The sequence below is a fragment of the Cupressus sempervirens genome, chromosome 2, assembly GCF_028749045.1.
Source record: "Cupressus sempervirens isolate cs-2001-9-10 chromosome 2, ASM2874904v1, whole genome shotgun sequence".
Lineage (NCBI taxonomy): Eukaryota > Viridiplantae > Streptophyta > Pinopsida > Cupressales > Cupressaceae > Cupressus > Cupressus sempervirens.
In genome coordinates, this window is record NC_143119.1 from 311,551,751 (window position 1) to 311,579,245 (window position 27,495).

The following is a 27,495-nucleotide window of genomic DNA, read 5'->3' on the forward strand; positions in this document are numbered from 1 at the left end:
TTGAATGATGAGATAGTAAGGATAGAGAAGGAAAATCTGAAAGGAGTACTTTTAAAATTATTAAGCACACATGTTTGTAAGGATGATAATATCAACTAATTAATGAAGCAGATGGATTGGCATAATTTTATAAAGATCTTCAATCTTCACAAGCATGTCAAATCTTTTAAAAGAGTGACCGCAACCTTTTATATTAAAGAGAAATGTAAGGAAATAATTATCTTTGAAGTGATAGTGTCAACTCAGCACGAATCTTGGTTTTTTAAGAAAGGAGAAACGCAGAGTGAAATGTTTTAAAGCAGTTGGCAGGTTTTCGAATAGCAACGATGGAGCCTACATTTACGTTTAAAACCCAGTGACAACAGAAAGCATTATATAGGCAAGTTGCAGACCAAAGATTGAAAAAGATGGTCAAATGCCCATCTCAAGCAATGGTGGAAGCTTTACAGGCAACATTGGGTCCACTCTTTCAGGAAGCGGAGCATGGATGGAAAGTCCAGGTCGATATTGAGGCTATGACAATGGCGGGGGGTTTAGAGGTAAGCGAGCATGAACAAGTTGTTGGCTGGGTAATGAAGCAACTTTATGAGAATGCCCTAATTCCAAACATGGATTCACTATTGGAATGGGCTCACCCGGGCTGGGCCTTTGACTTTAGCAAGGGATATGATGATGAAGACGAAGGAAGGGAGAAAGGCATCTTCCCGTTTGTGAACTAGCCTCGTGGTCAAATGGATAGAAAGGCTTATGTCAATGAACACCAAGCAGCGTGGAATGCCCTCAAAGACGCGATATTGGAGTTTAATGAACAAAAACGGCGAGCTACTTTCAACGTGGTCATTCCAAGAAAGTTGCGTTCGGAAAGAGGAGTATGCAGAGAACAACGGTGAAAGGGGGACGTAAGGTTTTTTGTTTTTTGACAGAAGGGTTTTCATATTTCTTTTTGTAGCCTACGGTTAATGCCCAGTAGATATGAAAAGGGGTGTTGGAAGTTTTGCTCAAGAAGGCAAGAAATGCCTTGGAGTGTCCAAGGATCGCAAATTGAGATCAATCGAGGATCTTCATAGCGGAGCAAAAGTTGAAACAATCAAAAGATGACACCCTGTAGCATGTTCTTTGACATGTTTGATATAGTTTTTTTTTTTGTCTTATTTGTGAAAGTGGGTCAAGGGGGTCATTATCTTTAAAGCTTTGTTTATAATAGTTCAGATATGTTTAGTGGGCAGCCTTCATAACAGATGTAAATTTTGTAAGTATGGGTGGGTTATAGGTAGCAGGTGAAAGATGGTTAACACATGAAGATGATTATGTAATTATGTTATGCAACTTTCTATTATTAATAAAATATAACTTATTATCGATCAAAAAAAAACAATTGTTATTTTATAAAATTAAATTGTACAATTCTGATGAGATGAAGAAGTAGTCGGCTCTATAGCTCATGCGTTGGCAAATATCTTCACCATCATCACTGCTCAGCATATTATTATTGGATAAATATTTTAATTGGAGTGGCTTCTATTTCTTATTTTGACCACAGTTTCAAATGTTAAAAATAACTTGAAATATTTTATAATTTATTTTCAATCAATGTTTTGCATGATATCATTACACAACCAACATCATCACAAAGGGGCATTCACTCTTATTGCCACAACCATGATAAAATAGTGAAATATAAGTCATATTTGTAGGAAAGGGTTTTCAACATTCTTTATGATTTATTTTCATATTTGCAACTTATCTTTCACATAGCTAAATTCTTTTTTTTTTATCTATTTGTTTTTTTTTTATCTATTTGTTATCTCTATATTCAATTAGTAATTCTATGATGTTTCTATTATTTTATTATTTAAAATAACTTAAAAAAACTTTTAGTACAAAATTATGTTTTTTACTATAATAGAATGAATATTTTTTATTTGCTAAATATAAAAAATTCATTTGGATTTTGGGTAAATAGTTTGTGAAATCTAATAAGTATAATAGTATTTTAGATGTCATAAAGGTTTTTAAAAAATACTAGAAAGTGAATGAACCAAATTACAAAAATGCTATCCATCAATTTTGATTATTTTTTCTTTCAATATTTTTTTTATTTCTATCTATTTGTTATGATTATATTGAATTATTAATTCTATGATGTTTATATTATTTAGTTATTTAAAATAAGTTAAAACTTTTGGTAGAAAATTATATTTTTTATTTCTATCTATTTGTTATGATTATTTCTAGTATTTATATTATTTAAAATAAATTAATTTTATAATATTTCTATGATGAGCTATTTATATTTCTCAACTTTACATATTTTAAATTAGATATCTCTCAGCTCAATTTACCAAAAACATTAATTAAAATTTTAGGTATCCTAGTAATGTGTAAAGGTGCATGTTAAATAGACAGTCCCTAGTAGGGGACATTACGAAATGATCATGTGGAGAACGAACAAGAGGATTCAAGGTTTCATCCACAACAACCAAAGAAGATAAACTTCACCGAAGCGAATATGAATGTCATGAATAGTGTCTCCCAAATCTCAAATATGAGACTCCACAAACAAAATTGCAAAGTATGTTAAGTAGTCATCTCATGGAACAGTATCTAGCGTTAATGTTATTGTAGCTATGGTCAAATTCCTTCAAGTTGACATAGATAACATTAAGGTTGTAATGATATAATTAATGAGATATGATAATTATATATATAATATAATAATCATATTAATAATATAATTATTCTCCAAATTTTTGCTTTATTTTAAAAATATCATTATAGTTGTTGAAGTTATAAATGAAATTGAGTTGGATAGTTAAATTGTTATTTATTTGATTTCATGTGAAAATGAAGTGATTAGTTGTTCGTTATTGTTCTTATGAAATTGAAATGTTGGTTAATCTTTATGTCCTTAAGGAAACGAAATAACGGTTTTCATTATGATGATATATGAATGGCAAGTGGTTAGCTAGGATGAATATTTGATTTTAATTAAACAATTTGGAAATACACTATTACCTGGATAAATTATTTTTGTAGGAACACACCAAAGGGGGGGGAGCATTGCCAGAAACAAAAAAGGCATGAGGGCATCACCTACCATTGAGTTATCAGGTATGGGTTCTAAGCCACCTTGGTCAAGGGAGCTACGCTAGGCAAGCAAGGTCATACCAAGTGATCACCATGAACAAATTGGTCAATGCACTTAATAAAAATAAAGAAATAATCAACCTAGAACAAATTATTATATTTATGTTTATAGACGATTTCAGAGCTTCCTGTCATGGCAAGGCATGTTTTAATATTATGATATCTTGGTACCTATACATGTATGTACATATGCACGTACACATGCATATATTCCATATTATTGTATGAACGTATATGTCTTATACATAATATACATATACCTGGAATATTGCTTGTGCATACGTATATGTGTACTTACATATGCAAGTATGGATGGGTGCAAATGATACCCCCTGTATTGAAACATTAAAGGAATCCTTATTTCCAACTTATTCCAATGATTCAATTTATTAAATTCCAATTATTGAAAATTTTATAATTATATTTGTTCCATCGGCCCAACATTAATCAGCGGCCCATTTTTATTAAGGAACCATTACTTTATCAGCCACCTTGTTAAGGTTCTTGAGAGTAACTTATTTTGATGCCACCTTTTCTTCTTGTTCATAACCGAGCATGCATTTTGAAGAGACAAGCTCATTATATGTGATGGTTGGATATCAGGCAAACTCTGCCATGTCCACCTATTTATAAGATTTAATAATAATAAAATAATAATTTTATTAATAATAGGATAAATAATAATAAATTAAATTATAATTTTTTATTATATATTATGAATATAATAAGGAAATAATATTGTATAATATATATATTAGAGTAGGGTTGTCGTTGCACCAAAAGACCGATCTATAAATGCCTGATACAACCACTCAACTTATAGTACACAGGAGGCAATTAAGCCCTTGTCACGAATCCCGAGGGGAGCGCTGAATAAATTTCCAACAATCTCTCGCTCAGCATTACTCGAGGATCTGAGGATTCGAATCTGTGACCAAGCTCCGATACCACTTGTTAGAGTGGGGTTACCATTGCACCAAAAGACCGATCTATCAATGCCCGATACAACCACTCAACTTATAGTACATAGGAGGCAGTTAAGCCCTTGTCACGAATCCCGAGAGGAACGCTGAATAAATTTCCAACAATATATTGATCAATAGAATTATACCATTGTAATTAATATGATGTATACAATAATATGATAAACTAATCAATTAATAAAGAAAATGATATAATATAATGAGAATAAATAAATAAATAACAATACATTAATTAAAGTTTGTATTATATTTCATAATATATCAATAAATTCACATAGTAAAATAATAATTAATTATAAGTGGATAATAATGATTAAGAGATACAAAAATAATGAGAAAACTATTGAATAGATCCAATCTATCAAATAATTTGATAAACAATTATTAAATGAATTTTATATGTATACAATTATAATATAAAATATAATAATACATTTAAATATATAAATATTATTGTATATTATAATCTAAAATATAATAATAATCTATATCAATATATCCACATATCACATGTGGTAACGGAGACTAAAATTGTTATATCCAAAAAGAGGTATCTCTTCCAAACCGCAGCTATTTAGGAGAGTTAAGCAAAAGGAGTTGAAGGAGGGGGAAGAAATCACCAAATTGGAGAAAAGGGAGTTGATTCATCACTTAGAACATACAGTCAGCATTTTAGTGAATAAAAGAATTACACAAACAATCGATAGCTTGTGACAAATAAGAACAAACTCTTCAAGCATTGCGTGAATGAAATCGGTGAACACATTTAAGCAAACCAAACCTCAAGCGTTGTACCCAGTTAGCATGGAAACTCAATAAAAAAAATGCATCTTCAGCAACTTCTTAGCCACGAGAGATCAAAGTAGTCATGGAAGGCAAAGGACAGCAAAATATGTATTCAAGAAGGGGACGTGATATAGACCCAAACCATAATAGTTCCTATGCGATTACATTGATTGTGATATGAATATCAGGATATGAAGCTCAGGCTGGAGTAGTACTGGGATGGGTGACCTCCCGGGAAGTCCCGGTGCTTCACCCTTGTGAGCATCACCTAGATCCAATGAGTGCTAAGTGTTCCATTTATTCTCATGAGAGATGGATTCATGTTGAATCACTACTCATGAAACATGGGTCATAGAGTTTGACTCAAAATCACACAGTTAAAATCCTGATATTCATATCACAATTTGACTTGCTATGGAAATTATCTCCTACTTATCGATTACATTGATTTCAAACATACTGATGATGGTGTGGGCTGAGGAGGAAATTCATGGTAGAGGGGACTATCAAGGGAGGAATACAATTAGCGTGAACATCAAATACCTTCAGCAACTTCAAATCAGATTAGAAGAAAAATAAAGCTTCTGAGACCATCGAAGAAAATATTTGGATGAAGATATTCGGCATCAAAGAATATATGGAACATTTGTATTAATAAGAAGGTGTTAGAATCTGGAGGGTAATGAAGCAAAAGATAATATTAGAAAACAGCCAATTAGTCATCAATTAGATAAGCCTCCCGAAACAGTGCTGAATGGTATCATCAGTTATTTCAAGGAAGCGTTCAAATTGGAAGGCCTTATACAGTCAAATCATTTATACAGATCATAAGGTCTTACCAGACCTAAACAAAACCAACTCTTCATATTGATAAAGCTATATCAAACGAGAAAATAATAGTAACTGACCAGCTATCAGGACATCCCCAGCTCACAAGGAATTTAGAAATAGCAAACAGGTTGTTCAAGTAAATCAATTGCACAATTATATAGTAACATATAATTTCATAAACTAATATTTCATAAGAAAACATTCTCATAATTCCTACAGTTACGTACTTGACAACGAATTGATATATATATATATATATATATATTTGAAATGGCAAGATAAACTCCATACCATCAAATTGATAACAGTATTAATATAAGAATACAAAATTACATTGGACACTCTTCATAAGGAATTGACAATGAAGGAGCTATTCCATATATTAGTTATAGCAAATCAGTTTACATATATCAACTGAATCAGATATGACAAAGCGATATTGGGCATAATCTCTAGTACCTAATTCAATTGTTAATTCTAGATATAGAAAATATAAGACATTGAAGGATTACGAGATATTCCTAACAAGGGGACATTACAAACTCTTCTTATTAGTAAATTCATCTTGTCTTATTTTCCGTTTATTCCCTTTGCATTTTACTATCTATAGCAACATTGAGCCACACACTTTTTAATTGGAATTTCTATGCATCAAGTATCGTAGTTTTTATAGTGTCGTGATTAAGCATTAAATTCATCACAACTAGCTGTCAATACAGTGTCGTGAATCATTAATCTTGGAGGTCATATATTGCATACTCCATGCTAGGCGATTGTCATAAGTCCATTATTATTTGATTGTTCCAACCCTAGCCAGGAGTCGTAACAAGTGGTTCAGCTCTCCAATAACATAAGGGAGGAGACAATTCTTTCACCAGGTCGAACATTCTTCCACATTGCTAATTTCCAATTTTATATGATAAGCTTTGAAATCTTGGCTGGAGGTTGATGGAATTTTGTAATGTCCCCACTAATAGGGTTAGTTGGGGACAAGTAATACCTACAAAATAAATGTTAGAATCACAATAATAACAAAACTAACTGTATTACTCTACCCTCTAGTTTAACCCCAATCTTAAGGACATCTCCAAGTCAGGCTTCCTAGCTCATAGCTACCTTGCCGTCTTCTTGGGAGCGACCCCTTAAGATTCTTCTTGGACGAGCATCCTCTATCCAAGGCTACTCACATATGCATATGTTGACAACTTCAGAATATTCTAGTAGGTCAATTATCGACCATGGCAGACTATGGAGATCTTAAATATCTCACATGTTCCATGCTACGATATCGACACTTGGCCATGGTAGACAATGGAGATCTTAAATATCTCACATGCTCCATGCTACGATATCGACACTCGGCCATGGTAGAGAATGGAGATCTTAAATATCTCTCATGCTCCATGCTACGAGTAACATTGGTAACCATGGTATTAACCTCATAGGTTAACACAATATTATCCACAGGTATGATTCATTAATATAAATAAATTCATAAATATAATTAAACAAATATAATTCACAAACATACCTTTCTTACCTTCTTCTTTTCCAAGAGTCATACCCTTTCATAATACAAATCCTTTGAAAAGTGACAACACTTCATAATTATAATCCTTTTGAAAAGTCGTGACACTTCATAACTAAAATCCTCTTTAGAAAGTCACTTCCTTATTTTCTTCATATTACTTTCCTCTTCCATTTTTCCTCTTCCAACTCCTCTCTTCTTCTCCTCCTTTTTTCTCCTCTCTAAAACAAATTCTCCTCCCTTTTATATCTTAATTTTAAGGAGTCATGTCTATTTGTTAAACATCTCGACTTTTTATTAGATTTAGTTAATTTGCATTATTCTATGTTATATTATTTATTTACTTACTTATTTATGTTTATTTTATTTATTATTAAATTCTATTTAGAAAGTTAACATAATTTCTACAATATTGTCTCTTGTATTTAATTTTATTTATTTCTTTACTCATTGAAATTCTATAATTTTTTACTTATTTAAAATATCATACTAAATATTATTTTATTAACAATATAGATTAAATAAATATTATTTTCTTGTTTTATATTTTAGTATTAGTTTTAATATAACTTTATTATTTATTTAATAACATTGTATTATCTAATAATTATTAAAATTCTATTTTAAAATGGCGATATGACAAATTTCCTTGATCATATAGTTAGAGCATGGCTCGAGGGAACTGTCATTTTCTCGCACATTTGATTTAGTAATATCATGCATAAGAAATTTGAATTCTTCGTTGTCTCTATAAGAATGTCTTCTTTTTCAAAACTTTGTTTTTGATTGGAAGGATTATCAATCTAGTGTAGACTTATACAGAGGCATTTTTTTTGTATGCCTTTGAGATAAGGGAAGGCACTCTTATAGAGTCAAGCAATTGTTATAAGAACTCAAAGATTTATTTATGAGTGACTGTTATAAGCCCAGATCGAACTGAGAGTTCAAACTGTGGTAAAATAAGATTGATTGATGCAATAAACAACCACACCAAGATTCATCTAGGAAGACCAGCAAGGCCGAGATGAAGAGTTTGGGTTTATACCAAATGAATATCAGATTGTACCTGCAAGATAACAAAAGGATATCGAAAACAAATAAACAAATAATAAGCTTAAGCAAAACTATCTTAACTAATTAGTTCATGGTGATCAAATGGTGTTAATCTTGTTGTCCAGTCGAGCAGTGGATGACTTGGCGCACTCTGTCCATATAAGTCCCTGGCCAAGGCAGATTTAGTGTCATGCTTGCTGCTGTGATCACTAGAGGTCACGGTTGCTAGCAGTTGGCAGATAGGTTAATGGAAGGTATATGTGGCCTACCTAACTACCTAGCCGGCACTCCAACACCAGGATGCCCAGTGCTAGGACAAGGTATCCCGTACATGTTCCCAAGTAGGGAGGGCCTTTCCTAGTAGAGATTGTGTGGGGATACTAAAGGTCCGCGGTCGGGAAGTTAAGCCCCTGACTAATCGTCTCTTCACCAGATGCCAAGGTTAGACAAATACAACCAGTAATGCATGCATTCCATCTTCCCATAACAAGTATAATACCTTTATGTACTTCTCGTTTCTGCAGCTAATTCAGTTATTTCCTTTTCGCTTCTGCAATTATTTCGTCTCCTTATATAGTTAACTCAGTTATTTCCTTTTTATTTAAATAGAAATCAGTTATTTTCATTATAGCTGTTAAACTCTTTCAATTGATTATAAAAAGTAGTCGTTATAACCATAGTTGGAAAACTCGCCAAGCCTCCCAAAAGTTTAATCGGAAAAAACTTGGTGATTTAAAAAAAAAACTCAGGAAAAACTCGAGAACCTAAAAAACCGCTGAAATTTAATTAAAAATACATTTATTTTGCAAAATTTAATGAGAAGATGCATCTAATAAGTTAATTAAAGACAATACAAAAGAAACAAGCATAGTTTAGAGAACCCAAGTTAATTAGTGGCAGATTGGTCAGTACGCTACATGTTGGGGACTTTGCACCCTGTAGATTGCAGAGTCACCAACCACAAGGAAGAAGAATTTATAAGCAATGAAGCCTGTGTCTTATCTAATGATGTAACACCTAACTTAAAGGTTTGCCAGAATTTATTGCTTAAGTTTAAAGCATGTATTTATTAAAACCAACACTGAGCTTTGATCAAGTACAAAATTAGGCCAGATTCCTTAATTTGCATAATATCTATAAAAACCAACTTTAGTTGCAGAGGGTCCCTCTTCACTGACCATGATCCAGTGGGCAGATGGGTATTTATGATAACACATTTACAACTGGGTACAAAGCATGGGGTTTTGAAACCATTAGAGCTATGAAAGAATGAGACCTCTTGTAGGTGCATTAAATGATGTTATTTATATTATGAAAGAGTTAGGTTTCTTGAGGAGCACTGGATGGTATGTGGTAGATTCAAGACAAAAATACCTAAAAAAAAACATTTCTTCAAACTTTTAGACACAAGAGAATAAGGGAATAGTGAGTACAAAGTACAATGCCTCCTTCACTAGACGACTTCTATTCTGAGTGAAGCATGACTCAACTTTACAATCAGGGCTTCTTGGTGCTAACCCCAACAAATAAGCATACAGTGTATAGGTGCTAAACTATACAAATCACTTTCTGCCCTTTTTAGCCATCACAGGCCGCAAGCCAGTAAATTGCGAGTTTTAACCAAAAACTCGCCGAGTTTTTGACAAGTAATCGCCGAGTTTTTGCCTCACTACCGAGTTTTTACAACTGCGAGTTTTTCTGGGACTTACTTGCCTAGCTTAAGTACTCGGTGAGTTTTTAAAACTCGCCGACTAATCTGCGAGTTTTCCATCTATGGTTATAACTATATCTTTTCAGATGAATGTGGAAAGCAATATAAATTGTTGTAAGTCTCCAATGTTTTTTAAGGGTTAGGAAAATGGTATGTTACAACTACAGCCTACAACACAAGGGTAAATTGTGAGTATCTCATTTGGGATGTCTTAGGTTCGAATCTACTCAAGCTTAACAAGTAATAATAATTAATTTCACAATTAATAATAATTAATTAATCTTGAGTTCAACCCATTACCCATCAAAATATATATATATATATAAATAATTATTATGTTATTCTAAGATAATATAATATAATTATAATATTGTGAGAATATAATTATATTATAATAATTATTTATTATGAATCATGATTATATATTAATTATATAATTAATAAACATGTAATTAATTGGGCCACATGTGAAGAGTGGTCTCCCATGGTGAAAGGGCACCTCTTGCATATATAATGAGATGTGCAATCTCATTTATTAAAAAAAAAGACACAATTGAAAAATAATCAAATATATACAATTTGCATAACCGTGAAATATACAAATATGAAATAAGTTTTAAAAAAATCTGGAAGACAATGTGTTTCAAATTCATGTTACACGAAATCACAAATAGTCATTTATGTAACAACACAAGTATCCTCAGAAGAAACAGTAGATGTAGGAGAAGAAAATGTAAGAATCAAGAACTGGATCTGATGTGAGAATACCCAAGTTCAAGAAACCAAAGTTCTCCTCAATATCAAGATTCGCACTAGGAGCATTATCAACAACCAAGAGATCAAAATCATCATCAATGCAAAGCATACAACCGAGATGCATGAGCAACCATCCCAGTAGCAACTATCTCTCTGCTTTCCAAGTCTCGAACGACTCCTGACAAGTGAACAACGTAAAGAGAGTGAGCCTCTTGAGTCGACAAAAGAAAAGAACGCCTCCACTACCATTCAACTGTTTTATTCTAGCAAATGAAAGATATCGAGCATACAATGGATGTGAAATGAATTTGAGGGAGCCTCTTGAGGAGTTTCCAGTGTAACATGGGACTCGCACCCCCTTCCCAAACCTCAAAGTACCCGTTCCCAAAACGTCCCCACACCGGGTACTTAAGTGCCCAAGTACCCCCACCTCCGTCATTCCACAACTATGCCGTCACTAGGATACGTACTTGAATTTCTATTTGATTTTTTATTTTTGAATGTTACTATTGGGTATGTAATATGTTAATACGTTGAATGTTCAATGGTTCTAGTTCATGTTGCAATTTTGCTATGTTCGAGTATTTTAATCTGGTATGTTCTAATGAAACATCATTTCATAACTAGCATTTCATATTCGATATGTATACTATACAACAACCCTCCCTGCCCGTCCTCCCCTTGCCACCGTCCCCTGGCCATCCCCCTACCATCCTGAAAAATGAGGCTCATTTTCCCCCCGTCCCATAAACTCGTCTCGACATACCCCAGTATTGGTGTTACAATGGGAGTTTCAAAAAAATCCTGACGCCCCTTCAATATTTGCACAAGAGAACTAGTGATAATCTACACACTCTGCATATTTTTTATTCCTAGAAGGACACGATAATATTTGAAAGCATTAAAAAATTTGGATTAGTCTCCAATGAAATAGTTTCCGCTCCAATTCCTCCCAATGATGTGAAAAACACTCAGGCAGAAAGCAAAAACTCTCACAAGAGTTGTCTTCCGAAGCAGAAGGAACGACCAAAATAAAACACATACACATACCTCCCAATATCGAAATGAAGCATAGATAACAGCCATTGCAAACATAACAGCACACTATAACTATGAACTGACACAAAGAGGAAATAACACAGTATTAAATAAGCCTGACGCTAAATAATCATGATGGCAAGGAGTGCGATACCAAAAAGATGTGAAACCTCTGCTTTAAGTTGATGAATATCTCCAGGCCATTTTAAGTTGTAGAACAACTTAAATCCTTGACAGTGTGGTCGTCGGACAACACATCATACAATCAAAATCAAGAACCCATACGAATAGAGCAATTCATGTCTCTTGTCTTAGGCCTCTATATCCAATATGCTCAAATACTCAACATTGCAACAAGAAAACTTCCTTATAAACTGTTATCAAACGAGACTCTGATACAATGTTGAAATTGGAGCCCAGAAAATAAGATGATAAACACCAATAAAAAAGAGCCAAAACTAAAACAATAAACACCATAAATACCCTGGGAAAACCCTTCGAGAATGAAGGGAAAAACACATGCACACAACAAAAGATTACTTAATAGATAATAAAGTTTAAGTGTACAATGCCCTATCGCTTGATGCGATTTATATAAATTAACGAGAGACTCTTCATGTTCTAAACAAAGGTCCCTTCAATTTCCTAAACATAACACTTTATTACAAATACAACTCTTCGTATTCCCATGCCTTACCGCATGTCAAAAGACACATGTCTTTATTTGTTATTATAATTAAATCATAAGTGTCATCTTCGTTGAAGGTGGCTATGACAATAATAACATCCATATTTCTAGAGATAAATATCTCTATTACAGCTACAAACTTCAACACCCTATTCCGTTATGGATGATCTAATAGATGCAAAGAAGATTCGATAGATGAGGTACACACAAAACATCATCAAAGGTGTCATTCATAATATCAATAGAACCTTTCCCAGTTACATTCTTATAAGTGTTGTTCTCCATCAAAATAGGTGGCACAACACAAGGATCAAAAAAAGAACCTGCACTATATAGAAGCCATATATATGATGAGAATCTCTGCAATCTAGGAGTCAACTCCCTGATTCAAAACATGTAGAAGCACACAGAGCTTTACCATTAGCTGCTTCAGAAGCAAGTCCTACATAACCTTTTACCTTTGTATATCCTAACTGTTCTGAATAAGAAGAAGTCGATTTGAACATTTGGGAAGGAAGACCGATGTTTTCTTCAGATGTTTCAATTCATCAATATCCTTCTCGTAACAAGAATGTTCTTCATGTCTAGTTCTTTTGCAATATGCATGGGTAGACTTCACCTTCTTAGATGAATCATCTTTTAGAAATGATTTATGTTGTTCTACATCTGTATGTGGCTTTTTTTTCAAATCCTTTTGTTTCTTTTCAAATTGTCCTGGCTCTTCTATCCCTTGTAGGCTGACTAGCCAACAAGGCCTCATTCTTTGATGGCTTAATGAGACCCGTAGAAAGAAGCTTTTGTTATTTATGTATAAAAATCTCAAAGAAAAGATGCAAATGAAGGCTTCAGATCAGTTGATCCCATAGAATGTTTCTAATTTTTTAGCTTACTTGGTCTAATCTCGTGTAGATCCTAGGTACAGGGAGGGTCCTTCAGAAATATGGGACCAAATTTTCCCTGATGAGGAAGTTGTAGCAATGGTGGATGAAGCAGTTCATCCAGATGGCCTTTAAGTATTACCCCCAATTCCCCTACCATCAGAGGAATGTAAGTTTGAGAGTGATGAGTATCTAGAGAACATCATGACTAAGGACCTTGATATATGGATGATCAAAATGTAGAAGAGTGAATGATAGATTTCTGCTTTTTGGTTTTTTGTTTATGTATCCGCATCTAACTGTCAAGATTTTTGAATTTCAATATCTAATGATAATCTGATATGAAATATGTAGTGCAAATTTCGAACTCTTTGACACAGTGGCATTCAACATTCTGTATCAAACTGTAAACTTCAAATTTAGCTTTACCGTCATTCTTGTTTTGAATGTTCTATGTCATGATATTTTCGAAGAACCATTTTTATTTTTATTTTAAGTGGCATCTCCAAGTACCTCTTCTCTCCTATTTTAAAAACTAGCCATACCAATACCAATAGCCGTCTCCTAGTAACACCTTGATTATTGTCAATAAGAAACACAGAATAAAGCAGAAGGCAAATTTAATTTCTTCTTGCCTCATTAGGATTTATCACATCAAGCTTCCTTCTGGAATTCTTGGGTTTACTGACATTCTGAAGATGACAATGTTCTTCTAATAAGCAAGTATCCTGAAGCAAATCCTGCAAAAATAACCAACAACAACAATGGCAATCAAAACAGGTGTACTGAAAGAATTGACATTCCAAACATTTTAACTAAACATCTCATTACCAATTGCACGTACAACAGGGTCCAGAACATTAAAAGCCAGAAACTAAATTTATTTTATACATAGGAACTAGATTCTTCCAAGCATTTCAAATAATACAGACACTGTCAATAGACTGTCCAGAAAATTGCTTCTCAACTTGTAGAGATTTATTAGTCCAACCTTGTGTTTTGTCGTTCTTTATTTAGAAAGCTTTTCAAGAGGTTTCTCTAAATGAAGTGATACCTCGAACAAGTGCTCCAATCATGAGCCAATGAAAGAAACCTCTCAACCATAAGTTTCATCTAGTGTTTGAAACAACACCACAAGAAAAATAGCTAGTCTCTGAACAGTTGCAAAAAGAATAATATAGTTTTGAACAATCAGTATCACAACAAAACAAACAATAAATTCCTTTAAGAGACAAATTAGTGGCTAATAGATAATAGAAAAAAAAGCATCATATCGTAAACTTTGTAAAATTAAATACCCTCACATATTATTGACCTTCTCGATTTATTGCCCTTTCTAATCAATTCCTCTATGAGTAGGGAGACGTGAAGCAAATGGTATAAGTTCGGAAAGGATCCAGAAATATTTAACCAAACAGTTTTCATGTGCAAAAGTTAATTTCTTCTCGTTATTTCATGATACACTGGCATTGCTCGTTAGAAATTCAGCATGGCTCAACATAAGAAAGCAAATTCTTGATAAATATATATTCTAGACTTCTCCTGACATTTCAACATGCAGTCCAATAACTGCTCACCTTGTTAACTGTTACACCAAACTTAGTTCTTGATCTTTTTAGTTTAGATGGCTTTCCAAGAGATTCGCCTAGATGAAAAGAGCCCTCCAATGCATCTTGCAAAAATAGCTATTCAATGTAACTACCCCTGAATGAATTTTAAGTATGTTTGTAAGTAATTAATTCAATATTTTAAAGCATTCCAGAAGAGCAAATGATCCTTATGCTAGTCTCTAAATTTTTATTATTATACTCAATATAAATATGGACAACATGTCATAAAACAACATAACCCCAAATTGATCCTTTTGCGTATGGTATAAGATCAAGCTCATACTATTACAATATTAGATGGCTTCTATTTACTCTCTCTTCCATCTTTTTCTAATGGTCACTCTTTTAGTAATGTTTCCATAAACTCCTTAAGTTCGTTATGGAAACTTTCTTTTTTCACTCTACAAGAAGGTTTCTATTTCCTATTTCCTATTCGCTATAGAAAAATTCTCTCATATACTTGTATATATAGATCATTTATGATCTTTGTTTAATAACACATTCATTATTTTACCATAACATGGTATCAGAGCAAGTCAATGGGATTTCTTAAAATTTGGTGAATTTTTTCAGAATATTCGAGCCCCTTGTGATCTGGAATTTTTTCCAGAAATTTGTTTTTCGATTTTTAGAAATAAAAATCGCAAGCCCTAGTTGAGAGTTTTGAATTCACAATTTTTTTATTTGGGCAAAAGTCTCCAATTTTCAAAGGTTGCTTGCATGTTCTTGCATGCACTTGCATGTCGCTTGCATATGCATTTTGTTACTTACATGTGCTCTCCTATTTCACTGCCCTTAAAAAAATTTGATGGGTTTTCATAATTTTTTCCCTTACAAATTTTCTGATGGGTTTTCATAAATTTTTCCCTTAAAAATTTTCTGATGAGTTTTCATAATTTTTTCCCTTGAAAAAAAAATTTTAAGTTGCGTGGAATTCCTTTGTGGGTTAAATTTTTTCCTCAAATATTATCTGGCGTATTTTTTCTGCACATCTTCTGCAAAGGGCAGCATCTAGGGTGTTTTAAACCCATCTCTGATTTTTGTCTAGCAATTTCATTTTCCACCACTTCTGCCATTTTTTGGGTTTTTCAAAAACGGCTAGGGTTTCCAGCAAAACTATCAGATTATTTGTCGTTTTGAAAATCTTTTAGTAGATTCTTGATAGGTTTTTGAAGATCTCAACTAGGTCGGACTCTGTTTTTTTTGGGTGCATCATTTTCTATGCATCATTTTTCGAGCCAGCAAATTCAGAATCTAATTTCAGATTCTTTCTGGGTTTTTTTATCTCTCCTTTGGGTGCCTTTCACTCTTGGGTCTTTCGTCAATCTGCCTCATAGTTTGTGCCTTTTTAGATACACATTTTTTTGCATTAAAAATGTGTCATGGCATCTCTCACTAATATTCTCTTAGAAAGTTGTCAGGGATTCAACAGAAAGAACTACTACGCCTGGAAGCAGAGAATGATGGCGATCTTCAAGTACCGTCGCCTTGAGGTGCTTGTTTTGGGTACTAACCCTTGTCCTACCACAGACCACTATTGTAGAACATACACATTAGATTCTCTTGCAAATTTTATTTTTTTGAAGATAGATTGACCATTAAGGGAGGTTATTACGATATTAGATAGTTTCTATTTACTCTCTCTTCCATCTTTTTTTAATGGTCACTCTTTTTGTAATGTTTCCATTAACTACTTTTGTTCGATATGGAAACTTTATTTTTTCACTCTATAAAAATGTTTCTATTTCCTCTCTTGTTCATTATAGAAACATTCTCTTGTATACTTATATATATAGATCATTTATGATCTCTATTTAATAACACATTCATTATTTTACCATAATACATACATATATATTTGTACTCATACCCAACACAGATGAACTCGGAAAAACAAAGCCTAAAAGTTGACTCAAACATTGCAAATTTAGAACCAATACTCGGCAAGATACCGAGCAAATCAAAAGGAGCACAAAACCAAATTTTAACAAGAAGACTATGAAAACTTTACTAACTCTGAGTTGGTAAAACCTGAAAGACCAAACCAATTCAATTTGATTTAAATAAAACTGAAGCAAACAAAATTCTAAGTGAGTCCAAGCTGAGTATTGTGAGTGACTGTGTCTTTAAAACTTACTATTATGAGGGATAGGAACTAATATACTTGAATAATTCAGTTCTTAAAACTTACAATTTTAATGAATGACTATGTAATAAGAATGTTGTATCATCTTACTTGAATTATTGGATAAAACCTCGATCCGATAACTCATAAAATAAGAAAAGAAAGCATAACAGCATTCAGGAAGGGTGAAAACAGAATGAATGAAATAAATTATAAAACCAATCATATTAAAAATGAATTATAACAGCGACAACTGTTAAGAATTCCTCCCCTTAATTAGTCTTTGACCAGTAAGAATCATATATTTTATGCAGTTGCCAGCAAGTCACCATTCCTTAAAGTTGTAAGACTGTTATTGCATGAAATGCACAGCAAAGCCAAGATCAGCCATGGAGACCCAAAAGAGTCTAATGGACTCAAATAACGAGTAAGGTGATGAAATTGACGAAGTACAGTGCTTGCATTTTAAAATCTTGGCCAAAGTGGCGCTTTGTAATAGCATGCGACCTTCATCACATAAAACATAAGTACTTGTCTAGTGAAGAGGATGTGACCAACTAAGATTGGTGTAGGCTCTAAACATCAAAGACTCGAATGACAATTAGACTGAAACCCATATCTGCACCTCTTGTGTATGGCAGGGCCACTTATGAATGGAAGTTGTGTGGAAGAACAACGGTCAAGACTCAATGGCTGGAAGGTAACCCTCTGATGATGCTCTGCCTCTATCAGGGATACATTAAAGATTCAGATTTACTAGAAAGGATCAGAGCACAGTTACTCTCTTCTCCCTCAACTTCATGTTATCTCTTGAATGCAATTAGTTAATTTTGTTTTCAGTTATAATCCATTTCATTTAAACCAGTTATAGACTGTTAGTTATACTCTTGATCGTGTGAATGCAAAGTTTTTATTAATATTTTATTTCCATTTACTTAAGAGTAGTTAATTCAGTTTGGCAAGGTTTTCTGTTCATGTGAAAGAGAAACAGTTTCCTTTTTTGTTAAAATGATAGAAATAGGGAAGAAATTATTTGATATGAATTTGTTGGTAGATGTTTGAAATTTCCTTTGCTATAGCTCAGCATTTTACACTCTCTTCTAGTTAGTTCTTCATCCATAATTAGTTACAATAGTTCCCAGATGTCAATCTTCTTTAGGTAACTCAACAGGTGGATTGTTATCGATGCTTCCAAGGAGAATGCACTTATTTTAGCCAATAAATCCTTGTCCAGGACAGCAATGATTTGGACTAAGATAGCAGGGAGACAGCCCTGAACCCAAATGGCAGAAAATCACATTACAGCACACACGGTGCAGGGGCACCTAGGGTGATCCATGGGGATCCTTGTTTGTTTGGTTGTGCTCTTTTCATGTTTGAAATAAGGCCTGATAGTCCATTTCATCTTTGATACATTTTGTAGACCTTTTGGTCATTGAATCCTTCAGGACCCATAGTGGGTCAATATTGATTAAACTTTTCCAAAATTGTGGCAAACACAGTGTTTTTAGATCCTATTCATCATGTTTGGATGGGTTAGAATTCCTTAAGTCACAATGATGTGACAAATGCAAAAAAAAAAAAGTAAATGTTGCCAATGTTGCTCAAAAGTTGCTTGGCAACTTTGACAACTTTTTAAATATGTTGTGTCCAATGGCTAGGAAGTTGAGAAATAGGTTTTGGGTGGTTGGCCAACATTCATGAGCGTGTTTATAATCCCTACGAACAATATCAGATGTAACGATGAAGTTTGGAATGAATATGAAGGTTTTGTTCTGCTGAAAACATTGAAATTTCCTGTAAATTTGCTGTTTTCTGTGATTGTACAGAATTGTAGAGATTGGGCACCCTGATCCAAGCACATAGTTAGATAGTATGATGAATTAGTTTTCCTTTGCAATTTGACTTAAGTCATTTGGTGCATTCCTTGACGAGATCCATCAGTTTGAATCCAAACTGGTTCAGAAACCCTTAAAGTTAAAACCCCTTAAAGTTAAAACCCTAGGTTGTGGATTCAAATCATGATATCCTAACATTCCACCATTGGAATTGCCCAAGACCTTGGGGAATGTTAGGATTCCATGTATTTTACATGTTACAAAAGGTTTGGGAGCAGTTGGGACAAAACTGAAATTTTTCCGTGATGCCCTAGGCTTGGCATCTTGAAGACAATGATGTGAAACAGTTCGTTGACTCAGCATCCAAGCAACCTGTTGTTGAAGCTAATAGAACTATCTGGAGTAAAGAAAATAGGAAAGCCATGTAGATCATATTAGATAGAGTGAAAAATGAAATAGTACCTATGCTAATGAAACATCAAACAACATTTAATATGATGAATGCATTATTAAATGCATATGAGGTTAACAATGCAACTAGAACCCTTGCACTAAAAAGGCAACTACAATCAAATACAAATAAAGAAGGGAAAATCTGTGAATTCGTACTTCCTAAGGGTTGCTACTCTAAGAGATGATCTTGCAAGTATAGGGACCATAATTAAAGACGAGGAACTAAAACTTATGGCTATATATGGGTTACCAGATTCATGAAAAACATTTGCACAAGGAGTAAGTGCTAGAGACAATTTTTCTGACTTCAATAGACTTAAGGAAGATTGCCTTCAAGAAGAATCTAGAAAACTTTAGAAAGGGGGAAAGTTGAAACTGAAAATGAAGGACTTCATGTTCTCAAACACAAATTCCTATAAAGGTAAGAAGAAGCACTTCAAGAAGAAGAAGGGTAAGCAAAAGAATAACCAACCGAAAAAAGATATATACAAAATAAAATGTGAAAAAGTGAAAAATTTGGGCACTGCAGATCTAATTGCACTGAGAATACAAAGCAGAGAGTAAACTGTATAAACATTACTAGGAAAGAAGATAATTATAATCCTGAGAATCATATATTGTATTATGCACTATCAAATGAGGTATCTAGCAAAGCATAGGTGATTGATAGTGGATCATCTCGACACATTATAGGATACAAAGAAGCACTAGACATAATATCAGACGAAGTTGATGGCGAAATTACCATCGGTGATAATTCAGCTCATTCTGTCAAAGGAATTGGGAATTGCACCCTGAAACTGAAGTCAAGTAGTGCTCTACAACTCAAAGGAATACTCTATGTAATAGGAATAAAAAGGAGTCTTATCTCTGTTACAACACTTGAAGATGATGGACATAATGTTGCATTCCTGGACGGTAAAGTAATGACCTAGTCCAAAAACCTCTCATTTAAGAAATCAAAATTGATTGGCCAAAGAAAGAGATACTTGAATGAATTAAATACAGAACCTAGTAGACCTATTCAACCCTTAATTCATGAAGCTACTGATATAAACGAAATATAGTACAAAAGGTTAGGACCTCTAAATTTCAAAACCTTATCGACTATGGAGAAGATGGTTATTGGTTTACCTAAGCTGAATAAAGATCATTCAAGTATATCTAAAGGATGTGCTCTAAGTAAGAACACCAAAAGTCCATTTCATGATAGCACTAGAAAAACTAACAATGTTTTGGAATTAGTCCACCCAGATTTATGTGGACCTATGTTTGTTTCTCTTAAGGGATTCTGTACTATATACTTTTTATAGATGACTTCTCTAGGAAAACTTGGATTTACTTCTTAAAAGGTAAAGAATTAGAGGAAATCCTTAAGAGATTTAAAGAGCTCAAAACCTTAACTGAAAACTTATCAAGACACAAAATTAAAACTCTTAGGACTAATAATGGAGGGGAATATACTTCAGATTTGTTTAAAGAGTTTTGTAAAGAGGCAGAAATTAAGAGGAAGTATAATGTTCCTTATAACTCACAACAAAACGGGGTAGCATAAAGGAAAAATAGAACAATTATAGAAGCAACAAGAGCTATGATATTTGATCAAAATTTACATTGTTATCTTTGGGCAGAAGCCTCTTGTACTGTTGTCTATATTCAAACAAGAGTCCTCATTCCTACCTTAAAGATAAAACTCCTGAAGAAGTCTTTACTAAGGTTAAACCTAATATAAGCCATCTTAGGATATTTGGATGCCCAGTATATATATATATATATATGTTCCAAAGGAAAAGAGAACTAAGTTAGAACCTTCCAGGACGAAAGGTATTTTTGTTGGGTATAGTGAAACATCTAAAGCATATAATATTTTCATACCTGCTCAAAAAAATATTGAACTTAGTACGGATGTAATATTTGAAGAAGATTTAGCATTCAAAAGAGCCCTAAGTTTTGAAGATCCCTATCCCTTACCTAGTTCTGAAGAAAATATTGAATCCGAGTTTCAGAGAGAGAACATTGAAGAAATTGAAGATGAAATTCAAAATCTCAATCTTGAGAAAACTCAAAATCCAAAGAAAAGACCACTTTGGGCCATTAAGACAATAGAGGAAGCACAAGACTTCACTACACCATCTGGAACCTTCAGAGAAAGCAAAAGACCCAAAAGATTTTCTAGTTATGCAGCAAACATGAGTGATTTATCTAAATTAGAACCAAACAATGTTTTAGATCCTATTAAACATAAAGCTTGGAAGGATGCCATGACGGAAGAATACCAATCCATTATCAAGAATGATGTTTGGGAAATTGTTCCAAGACCTGAAGGAAAATCCGTTGTTTCTTCTAAGTGGATATTTATAATCAAGCATGCTGCTGACGGTAGCATTGAAAAATATAAAGCCAAATTTGTAGCCAGGGGATTCTCTCAGAAAGAGGGAATTAATTATGAAGAAACCTTTGCTCCTATTGCCAGATATACTTCTGTAAAAGCAGTCCTAGCTATTGCAACATCGAAGGGATGGAAAGTACATCAAATGGATGTAAAAAAAGCATTTCTGAATGGAAAGATTACAAAAGAGGTATATTTGGAGCAACTTGAAAGATTTGAAACTCATAACCCTAAAGTTTTTATTTACAAGCTCAAGAAAGCTCTCTATGGGCTTAAACAGGCTCCAAGTGCTTGGTTTGAAAGAATTGATAAGTATCTCACCAACTTAGGATTCTCAAAGAGTGAAGCTGATCCTAATCTATATTGTAAAAAGGATAAAGATGATATGATAATTTTGATATTGTATGTTGACGATTTACTAACAACAGGTGATAATCATCTTATAGATCAATGAAAGAAAGATCTAATTAGAGAATTTGAGATGAAAGATTTAGGACTCCTTCATTACTTCCTAGGACTGGAAGTATGGAAGAATTCTGATAGCATCATACTTAATCAAGGAAAGTATACATTAGACATCTTGAAGAGATTTGGAATGTGGAACTGCAGGCCTATGTATTCTCCAACGGAGACTAATCTACATAAACTTAAAGGAGCAGCAGAATCACCTTCCATAGATTCTACTCTTTACAGACAAATGATTGGGTCTCTTATGTACTTGGTAAATACAAAACCTGATATTTGCTATGTTGTTAATGCCTTAAGTCAGTTTATGTATGAGCCAAAGGAGATTCACCTAGTTGCAGTTAAACACATTGTGAGATACTTACAACGCACTCTTACCCTTGGGCTCAAATATGAGAAAGTTGACATGGACTTACATGGATTCACAGACTCGGATTGGGGTGGAAATGTTAATGAAAGAAAAAGCACTTCAGGATGTTGTTTCAATTTAGGATCAGCAATGATATCATGGATATGTAGAAATAAGTCATCAATCGTGTCGGATCCCAAAACCGTAGATTAGAACCCTACCAACCTTGCCTGCTTGATGTTGGGATATCTAATCGATTGTGGCCAATTTGATAGGATCAATCGAGTCGATCTGGATCCTCTGCACTTCTAGTTCTGCAAAACCCAGGTTGATGCACCTAATCCTAGAGAAAAAACTTGGATCCAACACGTTTACAGAAAATAGATTTAATGTAAAGATAGTTTCGCGAAATGGCAAAAGGTTAAGGAAACTTCTGGATTGCTAATAGTGAGTATTAATCTTCGAAAATACAATAATTTTAATAAACTTGTGAATGCTGAAATAAGATCAAAAGTGAATTATTAAAACAAATAGATATCAAACCCTTAAAGGAAAGAGATTATATTATTGCTAGTATATAGATTGAGAATTATGAGTGAATTAGTGATCGGTGCCAAAATTTAAACGGGTGATAGAGTCAAAACCATACGTTTTCACATACAACTCTATGATATTATGTATATTAAATCTATAAACAATTCAATTATCAGGATACGTGAAATCACTTCGTATTCATGCTTATTTGAACCAGTCTATGATCTTTTGACCCTTAGGAAACAATCACAATATTTCACAATATTTTTATTTATCGGGTTTAAATAGCAACGAACAATTTGATCCACTTATCCTAATAACAAATTATTAATAGAAGATAAAGATGATCATAAAGGATGCACTATATAGTTTTCAACTCTGAAGTAAATAAAAAATCTTACTGATTATATTGTAGAAAAAATCATATTGAAGACACTCAGAAATTGATACTCCACTCAACACAATTTGATCTCAAACAATATCGAAATTTATGCTCAATAATTCAATATCTAGGAGCTTGGTTCAAACTTCAATCTTTTTCCAAGGAAGGAATTTAAATAGCACATATGCTTCACAATATGCAGAGAGTTACAATATATAATATGAGTTGTGTCTTTGTTTGATTTTACATTACATATTTATAAAGAGCTAAAAGGTGTCGATTACTTTTAATACACCACAACCTTTCAAAACAAATAACTAAACATTAAATATTAATAAAACTTTTAATTAAAGTGATAATCGATTAAATGCTTGGAAAACCAAACACGAGGACCCCTCCATACTTTGGCGTCTACAAGCTCATCCTCCTCCTTGCTGAATATTGTTACGTTGCCAATAGGTTAGACATCTACAATAATGTCTCCTTTTAAACGCTTAGTATCAACATATGATTGGCATGAGTACCCAATCCACCATCGCACATCTTGTTGACAAATATCTTTCTAAATCATGGGTCCCAGCCCTTGCTTCTCCCTCAGTGACTCCAACACATGTTTTCGAACAGGCTATCTCATCTTATAAACACTTGATATTTTATAATATAAACATATTTCTCTTTTCATTTGTCGCGTATGATAAAAACTCAAATTATCGCTTCTCTTAAGAATAACGATGACTCCATAGCATAGAACCTTCATATGAATGCGAACGATGGAATTTTGTTGCCGCTATCATGATATTGCTTGTATCGTAGATACAAACTGGCTGTCCTCCTCCATTAAAGGCATGTATCGAGTTTTTGAATTCTGTGTATAATTATCACTATATGCTCTTTAATAATTTTGTCGCAAATATTTAGAATAATACACATATATCTGTCTCCATGTCTGTATCGTTGCTCAATTGTAAAGTATTGGAACCATTCAAGCAACTCATCGCTTCATCCAGTCAATATCTTGAGAACAATATCCAATCTTAATGCAGTATAATTGATACGCAATTTCAATACTGTTATCTGTATAATAAAAACAAAGAATAAGTAAAGTTATGACCAATCACTCAAATTGGATAATGGATTAGAAACTTTTAGGCTAGCCAAGAAAGTTAAAGAATCTTTGAAACATAAATTTTAGGAAGCGATGCACAAAAATGTTGAGGTATCACATCCTAAGGTGCAAAATTATATAATTCATGGTACAAAGAACATAAAAATGAAAACAAAAAGACAGGAAAAATCAGAATGGAAATCCTAAACTATGAAATTTAAAACTCCATCAAGTAGCACACAGTTACTCAGAAGCTGAATACATTGCATCAGCAATGGCTTCTCGAGAAGCAATTTGGCTTAGAAAGTTACTTGTGGGATTATTTGGTCAACCCATGAATCCTACTATTATTCATTGTGATAATCCGAGTTCCATTAAGCTTTATGTGAATCCAGTTTTCCATGACAACTCCAAGCATATTGAAATTCCTTACCATTATGTAAGAGATATGGTAGACAAGAATACTGTAAAATTAGAGTACATTTGCACTGCAGATTAGACAACAAATATTCTTACCAAACCTCTCTCTCGAATGAAGATAGATCACTTCAGGAAAAGACTCGATATGGTTGAATTATTAAACATTTGTATTCTTTAAATTAATATTAAAATAATTTTTGTCAGGCTATTGATTGTTATGGGCTTCACCATTTGTATTCATTATCTAAGAGGTGACAATCTCTGAGATAATGAACACTTGTATAAAGGACATTATGAGAGATGACAATCTCTTAGATGATGTGCTGAACAGTAGAGAACTACTATCAGATCTAGATGAGTTTAAGATCATATTGTGATGTAGACATTTCTATGTCTATGACTCACAATTTGGATAAATGAAGAATTTAATTATTCTCCAGAGTTTATCGTGTGTTCTGGTAGATCTTAACTCAGGATTGTGTTGTGATATAGGAATGCCAGTACCTATGAGTCACAACTTGGATAAATGAAGAATTTAATTATTCTTTGGATTTTATCCTGTATATTGTATGCTTTACAATACTATTATCGCTAGTGTTAGTGATAATCCATATTACAAGTTTGGTAATATAATTATCATTATCATGATACTACATGCATGGAAGAATCAGATAGATATAGAGTACAATTCTATGCTTAATCTATGTTGCTAGATATGTTTCTCTCATTTATATTATCAAGTTAAAAGGGAGGGTTAAATCGTTATAACTTGATAATAGCAATGTTCTAATATTCTTGATCAGTCTGATCCGATATGCATAAATGGTTCTTTGTATTTGCCTTATGATTAATACTTCTCCAAGCAACATGATCAGCGACTTATGAGGTATACTTGTTTGCCTCTTAACAAACTATTGTAGTTGATTTTTGTTAACTATTAGTTAACTGTTTAAAGCCGCCTATTTGTTATGAGGAAGAGATTAATTCATGGAGGGCCAACCTAGAAGGGATATGTCTTTTGAAAAGACAAGACCCTTGGGTTATATATAAATAGGAACATGTTTGTTGTAATGTTCCCGTCAAAAGATAAGTGTATTTAATTAAACTTTGTAACGGGCCGATTGATTTAATTTATCTCGGTCCCATTTTTATTTTTGTGTCGAAGTTTGTGTCACCGTCAGCTATCCTTGTACACCCTCAGAATGGTTTCCTGACGGGTATTTAAGCACGGCTTAGAGGAAGTCTTAGGTATGCTTTGGATTATATTTCTCTGTACTGCAAATTCCTGTTGGAGTTCTCTGTAATTCACCATTTCGGAAGTGAAAGATCTTCCCTATTTGGCTCGTGCAATTTTGGTGGGATTCAACCCTCACCCTATCCCGTCGATGTTCAACTCGGTCTGTATCTGGCAAATTGAAGACTTAATTGTATGTGGAAATACCAGTACCAGTTGGTGAATCTCTTGGTTCTACGTCTGCAATCTATGTATGTTACATTCTGCAATTTCCAAGTGGTGTCAAGTTGGTTTGTATTTGAATGTATGTTTGTCCATTTCCATATTACAAAGTGCATTCCTTGGGCAAATTTCCCTACTATACACTCCTTCCATAATCTATAGGCTTGGCATCAATTCCGTACGGCTTCTATACCTCTCGTACGGACTCTTCGCTATACGCAAGATAACCCACACCCATCGTACGACATTTCTTATAGACCGTACGGCCTGCCTTATATCTGTCGTACAACCTTTGACTTCATAACGAACGACTTCCACATAGAAATCTGTACGATCTCCCTCCCCTCCACCTATTACCGTAAGGCTATCTCAAGGCCGACCAATCCACCGTACGGCCACTGTAGCAGCTTCCCCCTATCTTTCGTATGGGCATCATCTTCATTACATCGTACGGCCTTCATATAGGCACCCGTACATCCATATCATCTCCACCGTACTAGAATTCACAAGGAGAGAGATAGATTGTTCAAGTTGTGTGGGGTTGGAACAGTATAGTGGTATCAGAGCGCTTCAATCCTGCCAGCCTGTGGACAGTGAATGAGAGTTTATAGTTGGAAAAGAAGCACACATTCCGTTGATCGAATGGCGGATAAACAAGAACCAACCACTACCGAACTTGTGGCTCTTCTGAGAGAACTTGATAGGAATAAGGCAGAGATCATTGATACGCAGTGACTCGTGGAAGAAACTCTCAAGAAGTTGGCGGAAAACAAAATGGTCACAGCGCAGACTCGTTGACGGGTAAATCAAACCCTCAGCCAGCACACTCTCGACCTTCCATGCCGACTTTTCCACCATGGATGGAGACACAACATGAAGGGAGACAACCAACATTCGAAGAGATGAGAGAAGAGTGGAAGAATGCAAACCTTGAAGAAGATATATCATGCAAAGATTACACAGATCTGAG

At 33.7% G+C, this 27,495-nt stretch overlaps 1 protein-coding gene across 3 annotated transcripts in view; it reads right to left on the bottom strand.

Annotated features, from left to right (window-relative positions):
• The window catches only part of LOC149572335 (uncharacterized), a 271,128-nt gene that overhangs the window by 217,843 nt on the left and 25,790 nt on the right, over positions 1-27,495 (bottom strand). For all 3 annotated transcript variants that reach the window (XR_016359910.1, XM_089813534.1, XM_089813535.1), the window contains exon 2: positions 14,035-14,139. Coding sequence is in view for 2 of the 3 variants with exons in the window: in XM_089813534.1 (XP_089669660.1) it covers positions 14,035-14,139 (105 nt within the window). In the remaining variant the exon portion in view is untranslated. The remainder of the gene's footprint in view (positions 1-14,034; positions 14,140-27,495) is intronic.